This window comes from Staurois parvus, unplaced genomic scaffold (genome assembly GCF_062004578.1).
Source record: "Staurois parvus isolate SC_StPar_1 unplaced genomic scaffold, SC_StPar_1.0 ptg000549l, whole genome shotgun sequence".
Lineage (NCBI taxonomy): Eukaryota > Metazoa > Chordata > Amphibia > Anura > Ranidae > Staurois > Staurois parvus.
In genome coordinates this window covers 8,118,674-8,143,338 of record NW_028318345.1, presented here as the reverse complement: position 1 = coordinate 8,143,338, position 24,665 = coordinate 8,118,674, and the positions used below count along the sequence as shown (strand labels likewise).

General features: G+C 40.2%; 1 protein-coding gene across 2 annotated transcripts in view; it reads right to left on the bottom strand.

Moving 5' to 3' along the window:
• PCSK5 (proprotein convertase subtilisin/kexin type 5) overlaps positions 1-24,665 on the bottom strand; it is a 670,507-nt gene that overhangs the window by 305,827 nt on the left and 340,015 nt on the right. For both annotated transcript variants that reach the window (XM_089691090.1, XM_089691088.1), the window contains exon 8: positions 22,091-22,303. In XM_089691090.1, coding sequence (XP_089547216.1) covers positions 22,091-22,303 — 213 coding nt within the window. The remainder of the gene's footprint in view (positions 1-22,090; positions 22,304-24,665) is intronic.

The following is a 24,665-nucleotide window of genomic DNA, read 5'->3' as shown; positions in this document are numbered from 1 at the left end:
GTGGCCCAGCAGTTTCCCTGATCGCCGCAGTGGCCCAGCAGTTTCCCTGATCGCCACACAGTGGCCCAGCAGCGTCCCTGATCGCCACACAGTGGTCCAGCAGTGTCCCTGACCGCCACACAGTGGTCCAGCAGTGTCTCTAATCACTGCAGTGGCCTAGCGAATGTCCCTGATCGCCACACAGCGGCCCAGTCAGTGTCCCTGATCACCGCACAACGGCCCAGCCAGTGTCCCTGATCGCCATACAGTGGCCCAGTGTCCTTGATCACCATACAGTAGCCCAGCCAGTGTCCCTGATCACTGTACAGTGTCCTTGTTCATACAGTGTCCTTGTTCATACAGTGTCCCTGATCACCGCCACACCAGTGGATCCTGTTCACTGCCATTGTCTGTGAGGAGAGAGATCCAGTACAGCTAACTGAGTAATTTTCAGCCTTTGCACACAGTTTACACACACTCACAAAACATTGCCAGCCAGCTCACGGTATCTCTGATCTTTGCCCAACAGTGACTAGTGTGAACCAACTGCAGCCAGATATCTGTCCCTCACTGCAACACCATCATCCATCAAAAATGAAGTCTAACATACATACATACATACATACATACATACAGATAACATACAGGTACTCAATACCCACAAAAAAGTCCCAAAAATTTAGATTTTTTTCAGGCAACAAAAAAAAATCCAAAATCATATAGATATAAAACAATTTTATTGAATGTTAGATAAAACCATGATAAGAACAAGGCTGGTAAAGATATTTTTAACACTACAATTTGTTAGACCAGTGGTTTAACAAAAAGCAGTAGCAGTGTCAAAAATACCTTTAGCAGCCTTGTTCTTGTCATGGTTTTATGTAACATTCAATACAACTGTTCACTTTGTCTCTATCATTTTTGCTTTTGTTGGTGCCTGAAAAATTCCAACTTTTTATACTTTTTTGTGGATATTGTATATAGTTTGGGGATGGGGCACTGTGGCCTACTTCAGACTCAGACTTCAGACTATATGTATTAACATACTGATACTGGCACACTTACAGAACACCTTAAGTTCGCTCTTGGAATGGAGTTCAATTACCTCATTCCATGACATTGCAACAACTGCAATTTGCTTTTAAATACATTTTAGATCACAACTGATTTAGTTCTACTTCTGTTACGCAATTTATCAAAAATTAAATATGACACAAAGATCAAACTGCTTCATAAAGCCAAGAGAACAATTTACCTCCTCCATGTAATATACTCGATACAGATCCAGTAAATAGTTCTGAAATGTGGTTATATATACGCTTCTTGAGGATTAAATGGTTTAAACATTTTATTTTGGTACATTTAGCTTTCCAGTCAATGCCAGAACATCTGTATTCAGATCATTGAAAGCTTAGTGCAAATCCAATATTATTGTTTTTGTAACAACACTTCCGTAGTTCATTTGGAACATAATTGTATTTTTTTCTTTTTGTAAACATGGAAAGGCTGTTACAGCACCAGATGCTATTTGAGGGGCAGAGTTTGTTTTCATAGCTTCTTTTCATGAAGTTATATAATAACTTCATGACTCGAATCAAGATCTTTGTGTAAATTGCAACACTGCAACTTTGGAAATCATGCTTGTACATTTATCATTTCTACGCGCTTTATCAAAATATACTGTATGTCGTCCAGCGATATGTGTCATAAGTTTATATACACTACTAGTCAAAAGTTTTAGAACGCACCCATTTTTCCGGTTTTTATTGAAGTTTAAAGGGCAACCCCACTTTTGTGAGAAGAAAATTAGCAAATAAACAGAAAAAAATATATAGCATATACAACTGTGACTCAAGTCATATTGTAATTGAATGTTATTAAAATTTACCTTTCCTTTTCAATCTGCAGCGCTGTAATTCTCTGAAAAATGCAATGCAATATGGCAACCTGGAGGCGTTCTGTACACAGATGGTGTACAGAACGCCACCTGAACATGTAATTTCTAGCTTGAGTGATTGGCTTACTGATTTTCTCAGAAGTCTGTACACCTCTTTTGAAAAGTAAGATTTTAATCAATATCTCAAAGAACACAAGAACAATTTCCAAAATTTTGACAAAATTGAGTTTTATAAAATATTTGTTTAGCTTGGCACATGAAAGTGAAGTTAATAATATAACTTAGATTACAAAATCTTCACTTTTATGCAAATTAGTTGATGCAAAAATTAATACACCCCACAACAAAACTACTACATCTAGTATTTCGTATGACCTCCATGATTTGTAAGGACAGCGCCAAGTCTTCTAGGCATGGAATGAACAAGTTGGCGACATATTGCAACATCTATCTTTTTCCATTCATCAAGGATGACCTCTTTTAGAGCCTGGATGCTGGATGGAGAGTGATGCTCAACTTGTCTCTTCAGAATTCTTCATAGGTGTTCGATTGGGTTCAGATCAGGAGACATACTTGGCCACTGAATCAATTTCTCCTGTTCTTGTTCAGAAATGCAACAGAGGTCTTAGACGAATGTTTTGGATCATTGTCATGCTGGAAAAGTGAATGACGACCAAGGGCACGGAGTGATGGTAGCATCTTCTCTTTCAATATAGAGCAGTACATCTGTGAATTCATGATACCATCAATGAAATGCAGCCACCCGACACCAGCAGTACTCATGCAGCCCCACAGAAGGACACTGCTTCCACCATGTTTCACTGTAGGCACCATGTATTTTTCTTTGTACTCCTCACCTTTGCAACGCCATACAGTTCTGAAGCCATCAGTTCCAAAAACATTTATCTTGGTCTCATCAACCTAGAGAATAGAGTCCCAGTTGTCTTCTGCTTTTCAGCATGGATTTTGGCAAATTCTAGTGGGATTATTTGTCCATGATCTTTAGGAGAAGCTTCTTTCATGGACAATATCCATGCATGCCATTCCTCTGCAGTGTACGTCGCATTGTGTCCTGGGAAACAATCACCCCAGTTTTCTACCTCTTTAGTTAACTGCAGTGACCTTGTATGGCTATTTCCTTCAACCTTCTCATCAGAAGACACTTCTGTTGAGATATTAACTTCCGTAGATGGCCTGGATGTCTCTGTGATATGGTTGCAGTTCCATCTTTGTTAAATTTTTGTATCACTTTTGCTACAGTATTCTAACTGATTAGTAAAGCTTTGCTGGTCTTAAAGCTTTCAACTTTCTTGTGTAAAGAAATTATTTTCTTTCTCAGGCCTTGTGACATTTCTCTTCCATGTGGTGCCATTGCTGATAGCATGAAATGGGAAGGGGTTTTCTTTGTTCAGTAATGCCCTTTTATAATCAACTGTCTGCTGGGCACCTGTTTAATGAATAATTAGACTCACCTTTAATTGAATTCTTGTTAATCAGGTTAATTGATTTTGTTGTCTAAAATTTAGCTTTGCTTCTAAGACTTTCATTGGGATGTATTCATTTTTGCCACATGGTATTGAATGAATTTGTTAGGAAAAATACTTTTTTGTGTCTTTCCTGTACAGAAATTGCACATAAAGCCAAGGTAACCGTGACTACAGTTTCCTAAACCATCAACAGGCACTTGGAAACTGGAGGAAACTCTGATAGGAGGAGGTCTGGCAGTCCCAAAGCCACAACAGAATCAGAAGACAAGTTTCTGAGAGTCAATGACTTGTGTGACAGGCGGCTCACAGGACAACAGCTTCAAGCACAGCTTAACAATGATCAAAGTAAGCAAGTCTCACTTTCAAGCAGAGCAGGAGTGTGATGTTCTGGAGCTTATTGGCTGGATCCAGAGTCAGTAACTTGTACAGAGTGAGTGCCACCCTGATCCAAAAACTACCACCACTGCATTTTGCAGTGCCATGCAATACCCTCTGGAATACGCCTAGTTGGTCAGAGGTTCATCTCACAGCAAGATAATGACCCAAAACATACCTCCAGGTAGTGTCAGGAGTACATTAGAAGAAATAAATAAGACAGTAGGCTTCAAATCATTGAATGGCCAGCACAGTCTCCAGACTTAAATTTCATCAAGTTGGTTTGGGATGAACTGGACAGGAGGATGATAGCAAAGCCTACAAGAACAACATATTTGTGGGAACTTCTGCAACAGTGTTGGGAAGAACTTTTCAAATAATATTTGATTTCTGTTTTAGAAAGAATTCCACAAGTGTTTTCAACCGTTATATCTGCAAAAGGTGGCTACTTTGATGAGTCAAAAATTTAGATTACATTTTGTTAAAGGAAATGATTCTATGATTTCTTTATTATGCCCAATTGTATGCTTCTATGCTTTATTTTCAGAGTACATGGATACGTCAAACCCAGTAAATTTCAATGAAAAAATGGGGGTGTTCTAATACTCTCTTTTTGCTGAAACAATCCAGTAACTGATATAAGCTTTCCCCTCAAATACTGCACAATTTAAAAGAAATCGTGATATAAATAACAAACAAAATGTGTACGCAGCAGTAAGTGCTACAGCTGCAGACCTCATATTAATTTACCAGCAAACTCATAAAAAGAAAACACCTAGAAAATATTAACTAACATCAATATTTGCTCAGATGACAAATATCCAGAACACTCTGTTGACACTAAAACACAACTGGATCAAACTTGTCCACCAACAGTAATTTTAGGAACATCAGTTTCAATATTTCAAAATCATTCCTACTATTAAAGGCTAGAAAAATAAAATAATAAATGCACATATTTTTGCATGTAAAAAAATTTTATTATTTTTTTACTAGGAGCCTGCAAAGCATTGCACCCACGATCAGCAGATGTGTCGTCAAACAAGGAGTTAAATGTCCACACAAAGTTTTGGCCAAAAATGTCTTGTAGGCTTTTATAGTTCTGTGCAGTTGAAGTTAGAGCCATGTAGTGTCAAAGTAATTATGGAACTGCAAAGCAATATCTAGGGTGTTCCATTAAAGTTTGCCTGCTTTGCCATGTATGACATGTACAGTCAAGCTGGAGTGGGTCTGTTGCAGGGATCTGGCCAGGAATTTACCACTTTTGTTTCTGTGTTCATATTTTGTCTCAATACCATACTTTTTTAAATGGTAAATTCACTGACTAGGGTACACTTTGATAAAGTCAGGTGACAAAACCTGTGTCAGGGTGGGGCCACACGACATATTCTGTAATAAGGCATCCTCCTTATATCCCCCGCCAGAAGTGACATATCGTTCGCATGCAGCCAGGATGATCGGGTGAGACGCTCGCTCCATGTGATATACAGATACCCTTAACGGTTATTGTGGATAGTTTGTCATGCTTTCATTTATTTCATGTGCGTGCAATACTTTCTACCCAATAAATGGTTTTTAATGGATTCACGCTATGAGTTTCCTTTTATATCTTTCCTTGATTACGAAGTGTAATAGTTTGGAGGATGTCTCACCATCATATCAGTCTCTAATTGATGAAGGGCTTGATGATTGATGATCTGTACTACGCTGACACTCACCATAAGCGCTATTGCCTATCAGGTTTGGATGGGCCACGATATCTGGTGAGTGCTATTGAATTGGGGGAGGTTTTTCTCTGGAGCACGTGGTGATATCTGAGTGCACTTTACTCAATAAATTATCGTTATGTTGTTCACGTGGTGATTTCGGTGGATCAATAAGGACTTTGCACTTCATCACAATTTTCATTTTTCAGTTGATGGACTTATGTCAAATTATTTAAATATTTGTGTATATTTACTGTGTTATATTTTGTGCCATATTTTAACTCTATTAGAGTGTGTATATATATTTTATTATTTTTTTTTTGCACTGCTTTTATTCATTATTGTTTCATGAGGTGATTATTGCATTATTCACTATTAGGGTAGCTGCATGCTTACACATTCTATGCACTCATTTATTGACATAGGTGAATGATTTATTACGCATTTTTTCAGGTGTTAGTTATTTTGTTCTCATTTGCGAGGTGAATATACAGTTTATATACTGTTTATGTAATGTCTCTTTTTTTTTTATATCTGTTGTGAAATATCTGTTGTGTCATTTTCAGAGAAATAATCTGAAAGGCAACTTTGGAAGTCCTGCTGGTTAAATGGGTCATTGAAAAGTGAAGGATTTAACCTCCATAATTTTGATTTGGGTTCCCTTTCTAGGAAATCTAATGTGAAACTGATTGGATGATGGTCCAACAGAAACATTGGTTCCATAATCACGAACCATAAAAAATGTAGGTCAGCTAAGGAAAGAGATATATAATTGATCCTTGAATATTTATGGTGCAGTGATAAGAAAAATATGTAGTTCTTCACATTAGAGTGGAGTGTATGCCACATGTCATAAAGTGTTAGAGAGGTCAGCTGCATTTTATTCTGGCGAAGGATCCTACAGTTAACAGTTGAGGAACCTGACAAGGAATCTACTAAAGGATTGAGGGGTAGATTGATGTCACCAGCAAGGATGAGTAGTCTTTGTTGAAATTTGAGCAGGGAAAAGAACACATGCCAAACAAAAAAAAAACCTGCCCCTCATTTGGACAGTAAATGTTTGCCAATGCAGTTGGTCATTTACTCAAAGTCTCTGAGAAAAGGGTATCTTTCATCTTTATTTGCAAGATGCTCAGTATGTGTGGATGGTATATGTTTTGAGAACAGGATGGAAACACTTTTTGATTCTGAAGATTCATAACAGCATGACAGGCTTATTGAAATCTATGGCCTATTTTAGCCACTTGCCAACTGCGCTATAGCCGAATGACGGCTACAGCGCGGTTGTCCAGTCCTGGGAGGGCGTCATATGACGTCCTCCCATGTGCCCCCGGGGGAGCACACCCGGTGATCTCCGTGATCGCTGTGTCCTACGGACACAGCTGATCACGTGATTTGGTAAAAGGCCAATCACAGCGGCCTTTTACGACGTGATCAGCTCTGTCCAATGACACAGCAGATCACCGGTGAATGCAGTTGCTGGTTATCGGCTGAACTTTCCTCATGCTGTCACAGCATGAGGAAAGTACTGCAGATGAGTGGCAATTATCAGAGGACGGATCAGCACCAATCATCAGGGCACGGATGATCAGTGCCCTAATGATCAGTGCCCAGCAGTGCCACCCACCACTGCCGCCCACCTGTGCTCAGCAGTGCCGCCCACAAGTGCCCAGCAGTGCCACCCTCCAATGCTCAGCAGTGCCCCCTATCAGTGCTCCCTAGAAGTGCCACCCATCAGTGCCCAGCAGTCAGTGCCCAGCAGTGCCAGCAGTCAGTGCCACCCCTCAGTTCTGCCCATCAGTGCCGCCTATCAGTGCCCATCATTGCTGCATATCAGTGCTGCCTCATAAGTGCCAGCTCATCAGTGTTGCTTATCAGTGCCCATCAGTGCTGCCTATCCATGCCACCTCATCAGTGCCACCTATCAGTGCTGCCTATCAGTGCAGCCTCATCAACGCACATCAGTGAAGGAGACATTTTTGCTCTTTTTTTGTTTATAGTGCAAAAAATAAAACACCCAGCGGCGATTAAATACCACCAAAAGAAAGCTCTATTTGTGTGAAAAAATGCTAAACATTTCATATGGTTACAGTGTTGCATGACTGCGGAATTGTCATTCAAAGTGTGACAGCACTGAAAGCTGAAAATTGGCCTGGGCAGGAAGGGGGTAAAAGTGCCTGGTAGGCAAGTGGTTAGGAATTGAATCCCCTTTGAAATGCGTTTCCTGTAGTAAAGCTATTTTGGCTTTGTTTTTGTTTGTTTAAAGATAGAAACTTCAAGGTCATTGTGCGCTTCAGGTTGAATGGGTCTAGGCATGTTGGGTCACTATATCAGGGTGGTAAAAGCGCTATCAGGAATACTTTTTCCAAATTACATAGGTATTTCAGTCTTCAAATACCCATGGGATAATACCTGGGAATAGGTGCCTGCAGAGAACCCAGTAAGGAAAAGGGCAGGAGCAAAGCAGAGAGAGAAAAAAGCAAGAACTGGGTGTGGAGGATAGCACACTTAGAGAGGAGGGAGGAGAGAGAGAGAGAGAGAGAGAGAGAGAGAGAGAGAGAGAGAGAGAGAGAAATAGGATGATGGAGGAAAAAGAGAAAGGGACAGCAGAGATGGAGGTCTTTGGAATTGGAATCACTGAAATAGTGAAGGAAAAAGTTCAGTGTTGGTTGGCAGGGAAAAGGGCAATGCCTTTCCCCTGTCTAGGATGACAAACAAGATAGTCAGTTGCAACTGCCAACTAGTGTTCAGCGTCAGAAGAACTTGCAAGTAAGTTCAAAAATAACCTAAAAAAAGTCTCAAAAATAGCTTCAACTATGATCTTGAAGGCTGCAGAGGATAAACCATCTGTTCTATTATTATTATTATACAGGATTTATATAGCGCAACAGTTTGCGCAGCGCTTTACAATATAAGGGAGACAGTACAATTACAATACATTTCAGTACAGAAGGAATAGGAGAGCCCTGCTCGTGGAGCTTACAATCTATGAAGAAGCTGACCTAAATGTGAACCAATCCTGGTATGTTATGTGGAGTACCGAACAACATCATACGAGCTGTTGGTAAAAGTGAGCAGCACACATAAACTGAAATATACAGAGAAATTTGAGTATAAACAGAATTAAATGTGAAAAAGGATAAGGACAAAGAAGCTTATAAACCCAGGTAAATAACACAATAATCCAGTAAAGACAGCGATAACAAAAACTGCGTAGAACCGTGGTCCCATACTAACCCAAACTTATCACTCATATGGTATGATTTTAGCAATTTTTCTTTGTCCACCCTTACACTTAAATATTGTTTCTTCATTCATGTAACAAGTACATGGCGAGGTTGTCCCTGTTACCTCATTCCCTAGAGTTGTAGTCAATTTTCAAATATCTAATTTCAAGTTTGTATTACCATCTTTTTTGAGATCAAACAATATCTAGTAATGCCAGGACCAAAAAACAAAGCAGGTATGTTGTACAGTAACCACGAGACATTCCCACAGTCTGTGTCACAACTCACTGGAATAAAAACAGGATTTGTGCCTTTGATAACCATCATGCTTCTCACAACACAACAGCAAATTCTGACCTACGATGCGTCTCATCACAGAGCTTTGAAGAAGAGGCAAGGCCTTGCAATGCGTCAGAGAGTTTGATCTCTATATACCCTACCATGTGATGAAACGCATCGTAGGTCAGATTTGCTATTGTGTTGTGACTAGCCTTTGTACATATATGGTCTTGTGAGTATATAACTTTACCACATTTGTAATAATAAAGTCTAGTCCCAAGGATAATGTGCTAGGCTGTTGCGCCCTCTGTTCTGTGTTTACATTTATAGTGTTCTCAGATGTCCCCAATATTGAGAGGGCAGCAAGGTGAGGCATATCCAGCAGGCCCAAGAGGGAGATTTAGCCAAGCGTCAATTGTGGGGTCAACTTCCAAGTGCAGGAAATTGAGTGGGCTTATTCACTTTATGCTTGGAATTATCATGGTTCTATCTCATGTTGAAACCGGCAATGCATACTAGGCCCCACCCTGGGGTATCACGTGAACACCCAACGGGTAACTAATCTCATAACCAGAAGCACAGACGCATCAATGCAAATGTAGTATCAACAGACATGCAATACAATGATATATCAGTATCTCATGCAACTGTAGGCTGTGATTCAGCAAGCAGATTCCAGCTCAATGGGTGACTCTCTCGGTTGCTCTAGTTTGTCGTTAAAAAATGTTTGCAGCGCAGACTGGAGTGTTTAGTTCCAAGGCACTGTGCATCTGGAGACTGTGTGTAACGTACCTGGTGGTAGAACGTGCAGTGCAGAGGAAGGCCTCCCTTACAGCTCTGGCTTGGGGGCCCTGGTAGAGCAACAGTAGAGTGCAAGGGCAGAGTGCAACAGGTAGAGTGCAAGAGCAGAGGTGCACAAGTGCCCAGTACAACTTCTGCAGATGGATGTTGACATGCGTCTGGGATGCAGGAGCAGCTGGTGGATGGCACACAGACAGAAGTGCAGGAGCAGCTGGTGGACGGTGCCCTGGCAGAAGTGCAGGAGCAGATGGTGGATGGCATGCTGGCAGAAGTGCAGGTACAGCTTGGCAGATGACACACTGGCAGAGGTGCAAGAGCAGACTGGCAGATGGCACGCTGGCAGAAGTGCAGGAGCTGGATGCAGCAAGGGTCAGCTGGTTCAGGTGTAGGAGGCAGAGTAAGGCAAGGTCAGACAGTCCGAGTTGGCAACTGGCAGACAGAGCAAGCATAGACAGTAGGCAGAAAAGTAATCAAAGGGAAGGCCAGGGGTCAGTAGAGGCAGTGTTCAGACAGGGTCAATACCAGATCAGATCGGCAACAGAATTACAGGTAACAGGATGCACAGGTGCTTAAATGTAATTGACCAAACGACAATAATACGAGGCATTAGCCCAGGTTAAATAGCCCACCTGGTGTCAATGCGACGTCGCACATGTGCACTTGCGTACATGCGCATTAGCTAATCAGCCACGAGCAGGGCTAACAGGGGGTCTGCGCCTGCATATAGATATGCACCTTCCCAGGCTTTGCCCCCTCCTTACAGGCAGCCTCCGGATGCCCAAGTGGCCAAGTTTTTCAGGGTGCCTGCAGAAAAATGCTCGAATTAGTTCTTTAGCTTGAACATTCGTCTCTGGTTCCCAAGAGTTCTCTTCTGCCCCATACACTTTCCACTTAATCAAGTATTGTACCTGGTTTCTTCTCTTCCTGCAGTCCAGGATGGTCTCCACCTCATATTCCTCCTCTTCATCAATAATTACTGGTTTCAGGGGACCTATGTTGAGACCTGGAAAATGATCAGGGACCATGGGTTTCATCAAGGATACATGAAACACAGGATGAGCCTTTAAAGAGTCAGGCAGTACAAGTTCATAAGAGACATTATTGATTCTTTTCTTGACAGGGAAAAGTCCAATGAACCTAGGTCTCAACTTCTTCATTGGGCATGCCAACCTTAGATTAGCTGTGATAACCAGACTCATTCTCCAGGTTCCAGAATTAATTCACCCCTTCTTCTTCTGTCAAAAACTCTTTTATTGTCCAACTGTATATAGTTTTTTTGCAAGATCTCATTGTTCTGCAGGAAAATATTCAGGATATCTTGGAATGCTAGAATTGCAGATTCAGATAGTTGATTGGAAAGAAATGATGGGTGAAATCCATAATTTGCAAAAAATAGGGATTTCTTATTTGCTGGATGTATGGCATTATTGTAGGCAAACTCGGCCAAGGGCAATAAGGATACCCAATCATCCTGAGAGAAAGATGTGAAGCAGCGAATATACTGTTCCAGTGTTTGATTTGTTCTCTCTGTCTGCCCATTGGTTTGTGGGTGATATGCGGATGAGAATGAAAGTTCAGTTTTTAGATTCTCGCAGAGTGCTCTCCAGAATCTGGATGTGAACTGGACCCCTCGATCTGACACGATATTGGTAGCTCTTTAACAAAAACCCTTGCTGTTTCCAATGCAGAGGGTGTACCCTTCATGGGCAGAAAATGGGCCATCTTAGAGAATCGGTCAACCACCACAAAAATAGTAGTGTACCCCTCAGAAGATGGAAGTTCCATGATAAAGTCCAAAGCAATCATCTTCCAAGGTCTATCAGGGATCGGAAGGGGCCTGATAAAACCCCACGCCTTGTTTCTGCTGCTCTTGCTACAGGTACACTTGACACAGGAATTCACATATGTCTTACAGTCCTTGGCCAGGTCAGGCAACCAGAACAGGTGTTAAATCAAATCAGTGGTATTGTGGATTCCAAAGTGCCCTGCTGTGGTTGGTTATGGCACAACTCCAGCACAGCTAAACGGAGTTCTTCAGGCACAAAGCAACTATAAGAAGTTCCCAACTGACAGGATGGTATCTGAGGAAGGTGACTGCTTGGGATCGTCAAACATGCGTGACAAAGCATCTGGTTTAGTGTTTTTAGCCCGAGGTCTATAAGTAATATGGAACACAAATCTGGAGAAAAACCGTGCCCACCTGGCCTGACGGGGTCTCAGTCTTTTGGCTGTCTTCAGCTATTCCAGGTTGTTATGATGGGTGTAGATCAGAATAGGGTGAGCTGATCCTTCCAGAAGGTACTGCCATTCTTCTACAGCAGACTTGATTGCCAGAAATTCATAGTCACCAACATCATAATTTGTCTCGGCAGATGAGAGTTTACGTGAGAAGAATGCAAAGGGTTGTAGTAAAGTTTTTAACCCCTGGCGCTATGACAGAACTGCCCCAAGTTCATTTTCAGAGGCATCTATTTCCAAGATACACTATATTGCCAAACGTATTGGGGCACCCCTCCAAATCATTGGATTCAGGTGATCCAATCACCTCCATGGCCACAGGTCTATAAAATCAAGCACCTGGACATGCAGACTGCTTCTAAAAACATCTGTGAAAGAATGGGTCGCTCTCAATATCTCAGTGAATTCAAGCCTGGTACCGTGATAGGTCGCTACCTGTGCAATAAATTAATCCGTGAAATTTCCATGCTACTAAATATTCCATGGTCAACTATTAGTGGTATTAAAACAAAGTGGAAGCAACTGGGAACAACAGCAACTCAACTAATGAAGTGGTAGGCTACGTAAAATGACAGAGTGGGGTCAGCGCATGCTGAAGTGCACAGTGCGTAGAAGTCGCCAACTGTCAGCAGAGCCAATAGCTAAATACCACCAAACTTCATGTGGCCTTCATATTAGCACAACAGAGCATGGAGAGCTTCATGGAATGGGTTTCCATGGACGAGCAGCTGCATCCAAGCCTTACATCATCAAGTGCAATGCAAAGCATCAGATGAAGTAGTGTAAAGCATTCCGCAACTGGACTCTAGAGCAGTGGAGACTTGCTCTCTGGAGTGACCAATCACGCTTCTCTGTCTGGCAATCTGATGGACGTGTCTGGGTTTGGCAGTTGCCAGGAGAACAGTACTTACCTGGCTGCATTGTGCCAAGTGTAAAGTTTGGTGGAGGGGGGATTATGATGTGGAGTTGTTTTTCAGATGTTGGGCTTAGCCCCTTAGTTCCAGAGGAGGGAACTCTTAAGGCATCAGCATGCCAAGACATTTTGGACAATTTCATGCTCCCAACTTTGTGGGGATGGCCCCTTCCTGTTCCAACATGACTGTGCACCAGTGCACAAAGCAAGGTCAAAAAAGACATGGATGAGCAAGTTTGGGGTGGAGGAACTTGACTGGCCTGCATAAAGTCCTGACCTCAACCCGATAGAACGCCTTTGTGATGAATTACAGCGGAGACTGAGAGCCAGGCCTCCTTGTCCGACATCAGCACCTGACCTCGCAAATGCACTTCAGGAAGCATGATAAAACATTCCCATAGACACACTCCTAAACCTTGTGGACAGCCTTCCCAGAACAGTTGAAGCTGTTATAGCTGCAAAGCGGGGGCTAACTCAATATTGAACCCTACGAATTAAGACTGGGATGCCATTAAATTTCATGTGCGTGTAAAGGCAGACATCCCAATACTTTTGGCAATATAGTGTATATGGTAGTGCTGTATCAGGGTGACTCAAAATGGGTGTGGAAGTATATAGCCCTTTGAACTTTTCAAAAGCAGCCTGCTCCTCTGGGGGCCAGCATAAATGTGCATCTTGCTTGGTTAGCCGTGCAATTGGGGCAATAATAGCAGAAAATCCCTTGATGAATTTCCGAAAAAAGTTTGCAAAGCCGATGAAGTGCTGGATTCCTTTCTTATCTGTAGGAGCAGGCCAGTCTAAGATGCCAGACACTTTCTGGGGGTCCATTTTAATTCCCTCTGTGGAGATGATCAAACCCAGGAACTGGATGCTGTGCTGCTCAAACTCGTATTTCTCTGGTTTGGCGTATAATTCATGTTGTCGAAGCTGGCCCAAAACCTTTTTAATGTGAACACAGTGTGGTTCCAGAGAAACAGAAAAGACCAGTATATCAAGATAGACAAGGACAAAAATGTCCAGGAAGTCTTTAAAAATGTAATTGATAAAGTACTGAAACATTGCTGGTGCGTTGCACAATCCAAAGGGCATCACTAGGTATTCAAAATGGCTGAACTGAGTGCAGAAGGCGTTTTCCATTCATTCAATTCGTACAAGGTTATCCAATTTGGTAAAGATTGCAGCAGCTTTGAGTCTCTGGAACAGTTCGGGGATTAGGGGAAAGGGGTATTGATTCTTTACCGTGAGCTTATTCAATTCTCTATAATCCACACAGGGCCGAAGAGAATGATCTTTTTTCTCCACAAAGAAAATTCCTGTTTCAGCAGGAGAAGTGTATGGCCAAATAAATATTTTGCTGAGGCTGTCATCTAGGTATTCTTTCAGAGCCTCTAGATCACGCTCAGACAGGGGAAAAATTCTACCAAAAGGAATTTCTGCCCCAGATAATAGTCTAATGGTACAATCATAGGATCTGTGAGGTGGCAGAGCATCAGCTCCCTTGTTATATACATCCAAGAGTTCAAGGTATACTTCAGGAACCATCAGGTTCATTATCAGAGTCCATACATAGTAGAGCGGAAGTCTGAACTGAATCCTTTGTCAGGCAATGCTCCTGGCAATAGGCAGATTGGAAATCCACTTCTCCTGCAGCCCAGTTGATATGAGGATTATGTGCCTGAAGTCATGGCATTGATGCCATGATGACAGGGTATAGAGGTGACGAGATGGCATCCAGGCGTAACAGTTCTTTGTGGGCAGGAAAGGAAGTGGTTACTGGTAACAATAATGTTTCCTGTGTTACACTCCAGGACTTAATACTGGATCCATCGGCCAGATAAACAGAGATCTTGAGCCTTAGGTTGCAAGGGAATCTGATGTTGTACTGCGACACACTGGTCTATGAAGCAGCTGCAGTTCCCAGAGTCAATAATGGCGTATATCAGAAGGACTCCTCCTGGGAGCTGAAAGGAGATGGGAAGAGTTACTTGGGCTGAAGCAAGCAGTGCAGATTGCTTACTGGTGAAAGAGATAGACAGGCACTCACGTAGTTTGGCCTGGCAATTCCGCACATAGTGACGTGCCTCTCCACAGTAGAGGCACAAGTTGTTCAGTCACCGCTGCTAGCGTTCCTCTGGTTACAGTGACGGACACAGGAGGCCCAACTGCATAGGATCAGGCTCATCCGGTACAGGTTTTGACACAGTTGCTGCTGAAGGTGCTGGACTGGCTGTAGATGGTACCCTGGGTAGCATCCATACAGGTCTGGCCAGTGGATCTCTCAAGCTGTCGCTCTATGAGCCTCCGGTCGATCTGAATTGACAGGTCAATTAGTCCTTCTAAAGAACTTGGCTCCCCACCCTGACTAATTCATCTTTTAGGGGTTCAGAGAGTCCCAGGCAAAATTAGTAGTGCAGGGCAGCGTCATTACAGCTGGTATCAGAGCTCCAGCGTCTAAACTGAGTCACATAGTCCTCTACTGCCCTGCAACCTGGCTGAGGAGCATGAAGAGCCGCCTCTTCCTAAAAATTTTATTTTATCTTTTTTAGAGAGGTATTTCTAAAGTATATGTCCAGCTTATATGTGGATTGAGGCTTACCTCTTTGTGGGGCTAATTTACCAGACATGTATATATCCAATTCCTGATTTTGAGTAGGGACATGGGTGTTCAATCTATATGTTCCTGGTTTCTTTTCCCTTATGGCCTGTAGTCAAGCTACTACATATGTGTAAGTACAACATGGTTTGGGGGATATTGTTTATCGAGACTTGCCATCCATTTATTGGCTCAATTTAATTTGTTTAAAAAATTTCTTTAGACTAGCTACACATTGGTGCTCTGGAATTGTTAATATGATGCTTATGAGTACCCATCTTTGGTCTCTGTCATTTGCCTCCCCTTGGTCTAGATGGAAGTAATTATATCCTCAGAGTTGTCATGTTGTTTTTGTAAGTGTTATGGTTCGTTATTTTTTCTCCCCCCTTCCCCCTTTTTTGTGCTCATTTTGTTCCCCTTATGGGCCAGCTGTGTAGCATTCATGACTTGTATCCATATATGTAAATTGTTCTTATGTGTATTTTCTATCCATAGAAATATCTGACACATTTGAGTGTAAAGGTCTGAAGAAGCTGTTGTTACTGCAAAAATCATAACTTTTCGCCCTCAACAAGTGTAAATCAGTACGATTTCTGTAACATTATCTGCTTTTATACTTTGTTTGAATAAAAATTGTGATGTATTTTATATTTATCGATTTGTAATTTTGATTTCATTTGCCAATATATACACTGATAGGTCACCCTAGATGTCCCTGCTTTTTTGTTTTGTTTTTGTGGACTTCAATACTTCAAGCATTCCTTAATTTATGTACACATTTCCTCATGTGCCTGCACTGGCTGAAAAAAGTATCCTCAATCTCTTTGCCTGGAATGCAGTATACTCCTTGTCATGTAGTGATTACATCTTAATTGTTTTATTCATCAAGTAGTGCTGCTATCTTCCATGAAGTCAGTATTTTGTCTGCCTGTATTCTCCCTGAACGCCACTGTATTTTGTGCCCTTATTTTCCCTCCCTTTTTCTTGCCATGCTTTTTTGTGCCAGTATTCTAATAATCTTTGGCCCCTTGTAGGCTTTATGGCCATTTTTTCAGTGGTATCTAGTTTCTCTGCCAATATTCTGCATAATATTTAGGGAGGTTTTGTGCCAATATTCAGCCTGGCATCTAGTTGTATTTGTGCCTATGTGTATGCTACACACACACCTATACAGTATAAACCAAACACAGGCATATGTTCCATTGCCAATCAATCTTAAGGAGCCATCTGCCCATCCCTGGCCAGAACTATATACAAGATGTCATACCAGTTAGTGGATCCATTAACAAAAACATATTAATAGAAGTTACGGTTGTGCCCAAAAGTTTGCACACCCTGGCAGAAATCATGACATTTTGACATTGATACTGAAAATATGACTGATAATGCCAAAAAACTGTCTTTTATTTAAGGATGGTGATCATATGAAGTAATTTATTATCAGATAGTTGTTTGGCTCCTTTTTAAATCATAATGATAACAGAAATTACTCAAATGGCCCTGATCAAACGTTTACATACCCTGAATGGTTTGGCTTGGGTACAGACACACAAGGCTAAACACACAGGTTACAATGGCAATCAAGGTTAATTTCCCACATCTGTGGCTTTTTAAATTGCAACTAGTGTCTGTGTATAAATAGTCAATACGTTTGTTAGCTCTTAAATGGATGAACTTAGCAGGCTAGCTACTGAGCCATGGGGATCAGAAAAGAACTGTCAAAAACTTGTGTAACAAGGTAATGGAACTTTATAAAGATGGAGAAGGATATAAAAGAATGTCCAAAGCCTTGAATAAGCCAGTCAGTACTATTCGATCACTTATTAAGAAGTGGAAAATTCAGGGATGTCTTGATACCATGCCATAGTATCGAGATCCCTGAATTTTCCACTTCTTAATAAGTACATGTAGAGCAAGAAAGATTGGAAAAAGAGGGTTTGGTTGTTTTGAAGGAGCACAATACAATGATACTTGAACAAAAATTAGCTGCGTGGTCAAGTTGCCAGAAAGAAGCCTTTAGTACACCAATGCCACAAAAAAGCCCTGTGAGGCATACCATGGTGTTGTTGGGCATATTATAACCAGGTGCAGCAAAGGCTTTTTTCTGGCAACTCGACCATGCAGATCATTTTTGTTCAAGTATCGTCGTATTGCACTCCTTAAAAACAACCATGCCGTCTTTTTCCAGAGAAGCCTGTATTTCTCCTGAGGTGAGTTTTGCTTTGCATCCTGAACTATTCTTCTGGCAATTGTGGCTGCAATCTTTCTTGCTCTACCTGTACATGGCTTGGTATCAAGTGATCTATGAATTTTCCACTTCTTACTACAGTATGTGATCGAACAGTACTGACTGGCATATTCAAGGCTTTGGATATCTTTATATATCCTTCCCCATCTTTATAAAGTTCCATTACCTTGTTATGCAGGTCTTTTCTGATCCCCATGGCTCAGTATTTAACCTGTTCAGTGCTTCCATGAGAGAACTAACAAACTCACTGACTAATTATACACATACACTAATTGCAATTTTAAAAGCCATAGATGTGGGAAATTAACCTTTAATTGCCCTTTTATGCCATAATTTCATGATTTGTTCCAGGGTATGCAAACTTTTGAGCACAACTGTACATAATTTAGGGAATTATACTATAAGCCGATAGGCATTCTAAAGTAAATACATCCTACCAAATGCTGTACAGAATACAGGATGGAAAGCAACAGGTCTAATAAAGTGGATATCTAGCATAATTTATAAAAAAAATCAAATTCAACATATAAAACATTAAAACATGACTCTTTAATAGGGATGTTTGTGGCAGAGCAAGATGTTGCTCACAGCTGCCAATCTGGAAACACTCACAGTAAAGGTTTGACAGTTATGATCTGAGTGGAATACAACATACAGTTTCTTCCTTAAAAAGCATTTAAAGTTTAAGTTTACTAACTATAAACATATTACAAAGACAAAATCTTTGTGTGCTGGATAACCATGATTTATTGTTGGTAGATTGGTCATCCACCGTTGTGTTATACAGCAGAAAGTTAAACTTGATAGCCAAATATTAGTAATTGCTGGAAAACATTCCGCTATTGTATTATTTACTGATAACAAAAATGTAACCATTGAAAATGTTGTGCTCATATTCTGTAGTTTTGTTTAGATTTGCTTTTGCCCAATTTTCAGAAATGTTACGAGTTTGGCATGTTCCAGAAAAACATCTGCAGTTTGATTTATACTTCACTTATTTGGCTACCAAAGCAAGTGGATAATACCTAGAGAAAGCTCCCTGACTGGAAAATCCATCAGGACCCTTTCAAAGGGAAGTTGTTGACAGGAGTTGGGGTGTTTAAGCATAATTACCAGAGAGATCTAAAACAAGACTTTCAGCTATAAAGCATTCACTTTCACAGAGGTCTTCCATCTATCTTAAGCAGGAAATAAGAAGGGCATAAGACCACCAACAGGCAGGAAAACTTCAATAGCTGACATGATGTTCCAAATTCAATACCATGCTGGGACAGGCTCATTAATCACAACATGCTAGGAAAGATTGTCAGTATTAGGAAGTCAACATGTGCAGGGGAAGTGATATGCATTAGTGTTTGTCAAACACTGATACTTTCAATTCAGATCTTCAAATTCTACATTTATACTAACATTATGCTTTACTGTAGGATTTGTAGATCTGAATACTTTAAGCTTGGCTCTAGTAAAATGTAAACAATTCACATAAAGCAGTCCTGCTGCAATATGTCATATTTAATGATATAAACACAACCATAACAGACCCAGTGATACAAAGCATGTTTTATGTCATATACTGGCTATATATTAGTGAAGTGGATGAAAATAAAGACTTATGCTTCTAGTTTTCTATATTTGTTATATTTGGCAGTAGAAATTTTGGAACTAACTAGCCTTTCACAGTAAATGTAGCTTTCTATTATGGACAAAAGGATACAGTGATTAATATCCTGCAGGCAGTGGATTCAATAAATATGGAAGGTGAGGCAATGTGTGATGATGTTGACTAGCTGGTAACCATTTAATTTTTTTGTTTTAAACTTATGGATATGAATTCACTGCATAATTGTATTGGTTAATGTATGTGACAAACAAAGGATTTGTCTATTCAACCAAATGCTAAACAGCATAAATAGCTACTTGTGAATGACCCTATGATTATGGTAATTATCAATCTTATCATCATCATAATAATTATTTTTGTATCTCAACATTTGAATGAAAATTAAGTATTAAAATATACCTAAACCCTTAAGCTCTATGTTGATTTCTTCCTTTAACTTCCCTGGGGGTATACCCGAGTGTAGCCCGTGGTAAAGCTTCAGTACTAAAAGCGGTAACCCCGAGCTACACTCGGGAATACCATGCAGTGTTGCTCAGGTATTCCCTGCTGCACTTACCTTGTCCTGCGCTCCCGCGATGTGTCCCCACTGCAGCGTCCCCTGCCATCTCCTCCGGCCGATGCCGGCATCCATCTTCCGGTCCCTGCGAGCGTTGGGATGTACGGGGGCTCGGAACGGGCGGGAAATTTGAAAATTTTAAAAACTGACATTCACTAATACACTAAAATCACATTTTAAAACATTACTGTTTCAAACCATTTCACATACATTTTGTCCCTACTGCTTTGTCTTGTGCCCTGCCTGCATTTTTACTGTTCTTTCTGCCTCGAAACTTAGAAAAGTCCATGGCGTCCAAAAGGCGTCCCTTTAGGTCAAAAGTGGTTTTAGACCAGCTAGAATACAGCGATAGTAAATCAGAACCACTTGCAGAATTGAGTGATAATGATTCGTGGGGAAATTCGTCATCAGACACTGAAAACGATTCTGCGACTGAGCTCAGCGATGTACTTCAAATTTCAGTGTTTTTGGTTTGATCACATTATTGAATTAAATTTATTATTATATTATTATTTTTTATGATTATTTATTATATTAGAATTTATGATTTTGTGTTTCAAGTTTTATCATACCTGGGATGTTTACTAGACTCTTGATCGGACAGATTTCAGTGAGTTATTCCTAAAAATTACAGGAAAGATGCCTATGTGTTTTTGCTGTGTTTTTTGCAGCGTTTCAGTGTGAAAGTACCCTTAGACACAGAGACAAAAATGTATTATATTGCAGCTTACCAATTCCTAGATCTGGTGGCTGTAATTGTTTAATTTTTTGGGCTGGTGCCAAGTGTCAATTAGAGGGTTGAGACAAACCATTTAACACTGACAATGGTCAGCTTTTATTCATGTATTTAAAATCTTTATCCCAAGAGGTTAAAAAAAATTGCTTAAAATGTCTTAGCTGGAGTTCGGCTTTAATTTGTTTGTAAAGTCCATCCAAATCTGCTAGCGCATTGAACACTATGTGCTCGCTATATTGATAATATTGTTGTCCAAAGGTGTCTCTGCTGCTCTTCCATCCAGAGTGGAGACCCTTTAAGAGGAAGTTTATTAGCGGCCACATCACTATGCGAAAATAAAGGGGAAAAGCGTAAACATTGAAAACTATTGCAGCCACCACATCTAAGAACTGGTAAGCTGCAATATATAATATTTTTGATTTTGGCTTAACTGTCCTATTTGGTCCTTCATAAAAACATAATAAAACTTCCCTCCCCTCAGGTCTTTCTGTGTAAAGGTGACAAAAGTGCTTTTCTTTTCCTTGCAAATGACTAAATATTTTAAGTGAACATAAGTTTATATTGTAGTGCTTCAACTCTTCAGTAGATCAGACTCTGTTACGAGTAAAAAGGGAAAATATTCAAAGGCATACTTATAAGGCACATGGCCCACAAATATATGACCCCTAGTATCTCATACAAATGCATCTGAAAGACTTAATTTTTTTTTTAATTAAGTCTTTAACAGGTAATACAATGTGAAAAACAATTCTAAAAATATCAACAGTGCTGAGGTACAGGTACCAGGTACCTATGCTGGAGTTCATATTAATTCCTAGAATCCCTTGGACCTCCATTGAGTCTAGACCAGGGCTGTCCAAGTACAAGTTAATTCTTGCTTCTCCAGCCACTTGAATGCATTTCCATGCCATTTATGTGTCGAATGCTATAGCCTCTACTCCCCTGTATTTCTGTAATTTGAATGATGAATGACAAGGGAGGGGGTTTACAATCGGGAACTTACGCTTGGCCATGTACACTCTAGGCCTAGAATCCACTATTGTTACCTTTATTTTATGCCAAAGAGAAATGCTGCTTTGCTTGTAAAACTTTTAAATAAAAGGACATAACACATATTCTAAAAGCCTCTTATCTTGTGTCATTTTTTTATACACAGACCCCCTAATCACATAAAATGTAACCCCGATGGTACCAAAGTTCCATAAAAGTGATTTACCAGAACATGCTGAAACCAATGCAAGTGACAATCATATTTGAGTGTATTTTGTTATACAGTACTTTCAAACTAATATGACATCTACAGTACAGTATATCCTTGATCATACACTGTAAAATTATCTTTGTGTGCTTTGTCCATTTTATGCTAAGCATAGCATAAACATTATTATTTTCATTATTAGTAGCATTATGTGTCTTAGAACAAACAAACCATACCACTTTTCTGTCATATGATTCTCCGCTGCTGTAAGTTGTAGCCAGTGTTGAAGCACACTCTTCCAGATACCAAGGTTTTTTGCCACTTTCTGTTGTGCTGCTAATAGAGATGGTGTAGATGGAATTGGTATAACCATCGCAGGAGCAGTGATCTCTACTTCTACCACCATTACCAGAAGCCCATACAAATATCGAACCATATCCTCGTCTTCCCTACAAAAGAACAAAAGATGCAAGGGTTCATCATAAATACATTGAAAACTGCAACAACTACAAAAGTGACACATATACAGTGGTAACGAAATCCAACAGACAACCCTCAAATAGCTAAGCTGCCATACATAGAAACACATTGCAGGTCAGTGCTGCCAAAGAATTTTGACTGTGCTGAAACTTTAATAGGAAGCTGGGAGTAGTAAAAATCTGCTTATATGAAGTTATCCACATATGTAGGTGTGTTTTATTCTTACTAACAGTTATTCAGTCATGGAATACTTTCAAAATGAGCCATATGGCAATTTGTATTTTCTTAAATTGGTCCCCTTGCCTGCAGTGATGTATGTGACAACTAGACAACCATGGAAACAGTTTATAGATAAGTTGAATAACGTATGAATTATTTGTTTAATTATCAGCAACTGGAATATAGGATTTTAAATAAGCCTGCATGCATTTTAATTGTGCTCAACAAATGCAATAAATACATTTGAACTTTTCACAGGAATATTACCATGTTTATTTGTTTCATATTTACTTCACAGCAAACAAAAAGGGTGCTTAGATGACTTGTGAAGTGCTAATGCTCTGCTGTTTATATAAAAACAGCTGCTTAATTCTACTGATGTACATTACACACACAAGATTATCAAAACAAAATACTGCGTTACTAAAAATTAATTAGTAAAAGAGACACCTAAATCACAACCATTTGCTGAAAAATATGCATAGACTAAAAGACTTTTAAACATTACCCAATGCAATTGGTTCTCTTTTGAAAATAAGTTCTTGTAATCACTGCTGAAAGACAATGGCCAAGTATCCAAAAACTGTTGGGATTTCCCATCAATGGGATGTTCATCAATGAAGAAACTGGCAGGTATCGCAAACTTATCAAACATACACACTGATTAATACAAATAAGTAAATCATTATACTATTTAAAACAGGTTTGTTTTAATATCTGTGAGAACACAATTGATTTACAGAATGTTCACTATGCAAAATGAAAGTTCAGTTAGCTCAGTGAATAAGGCAAATATGTGTTCACTTCAATCATCCTATCATTTGCAATCAATAATTATTTTTTAAACTTCCTTTACACTGGGTATTCAGTGTGAAGATGACTTTACTTTATTTTCTCAGCTAAGGTAGTCTTCACTTTGTAAAAGTTCTCTACATAGCAATCAACCCCATAGTATCAACTAACACTTTGATTAGTTAATTTATCTGATTACCCAACTAAATTTATGATACAGGTACGAAAACTGCCTTTTAAAAGTTCTTACATAACAAAGTGGCCTACATGATTAACTCACTGTCGGTGATTTACTAAACTGGACCGTGCAAAATATGGTGCAACTCTGCACAGAAACCAATCAACTTATAGGTTTTATTGTCAAAGCTTAACTAATCACGCTGAAGCTGGAAGTTGATTGGCTACCATGCACAAGTGGACCAGATTCTGAGTGTTTCATTTTTAGCAAAGCTCCCCCACTTTTTCTCCTGTATATGTTTGCATTAGTTGATCTGCAAAGTTTAAGACACAGGAGGTTGGAGCATAACGTCCAATTTACATTTTATCTTTGCTGAAATGGGGAGTGCAGTGGTAGTGCTCTATAGATTGTAGTGAAAGATTGACAGATGTGGATATGCATATTTAGTATTTAAGGTAAAGGGTCTTATAAGCTGTTGGGAGTAGTAGGTGGGTGACATTATCTCCATGTTTCCCTCCTCATTGGGTGACAAGAGTCATCACAAAAGGGGGCTTACCCCAGGGTGGGTTCTTTTAGGCTACAATAGGCACCTTGGACGAGTCACTGCCCTACACATGAGGTACCTTTACTTTGTGTTGTACACCATGTACACTTGAATCAATAAACTGAACCTCAGTTGGCTCTGTGTAGCCTTATGGCAATGTATACATTCACTGCCACAGCTGCATTTAGGAGAGACACGCAGAGCTTTTGCCCACTCCACCTGTCCAGCGTATCTTCGCTACCTCATTCCCAGTAATGGAATGGGCCCCGCTGTACACCTAGTGTGGGCTCCATGTGCGCACTTAATTCTTCTTCTTCTGTACCTGTGCACAGGCTGAGTGACAACAACTGCTCCTGAAAGAGGCTATCTCACCTGCCACATGTACACACTTCACAACAGGCTGCTCACTAGACCTCAGTTACCCTTGGTAAGCAATCACTCTCGTACTACTGTCTTCATACCCCAATATTTCTTAGAGACCCATGTTGTAGATTAAGTGTAGAATGCGCTGGTCACTTGCATTACACCCCTTTAGCAACTTCAGATCAAGCAAAGGACAACTTTCAACAGCTTTACTAGAATAACCTAAACATTACAG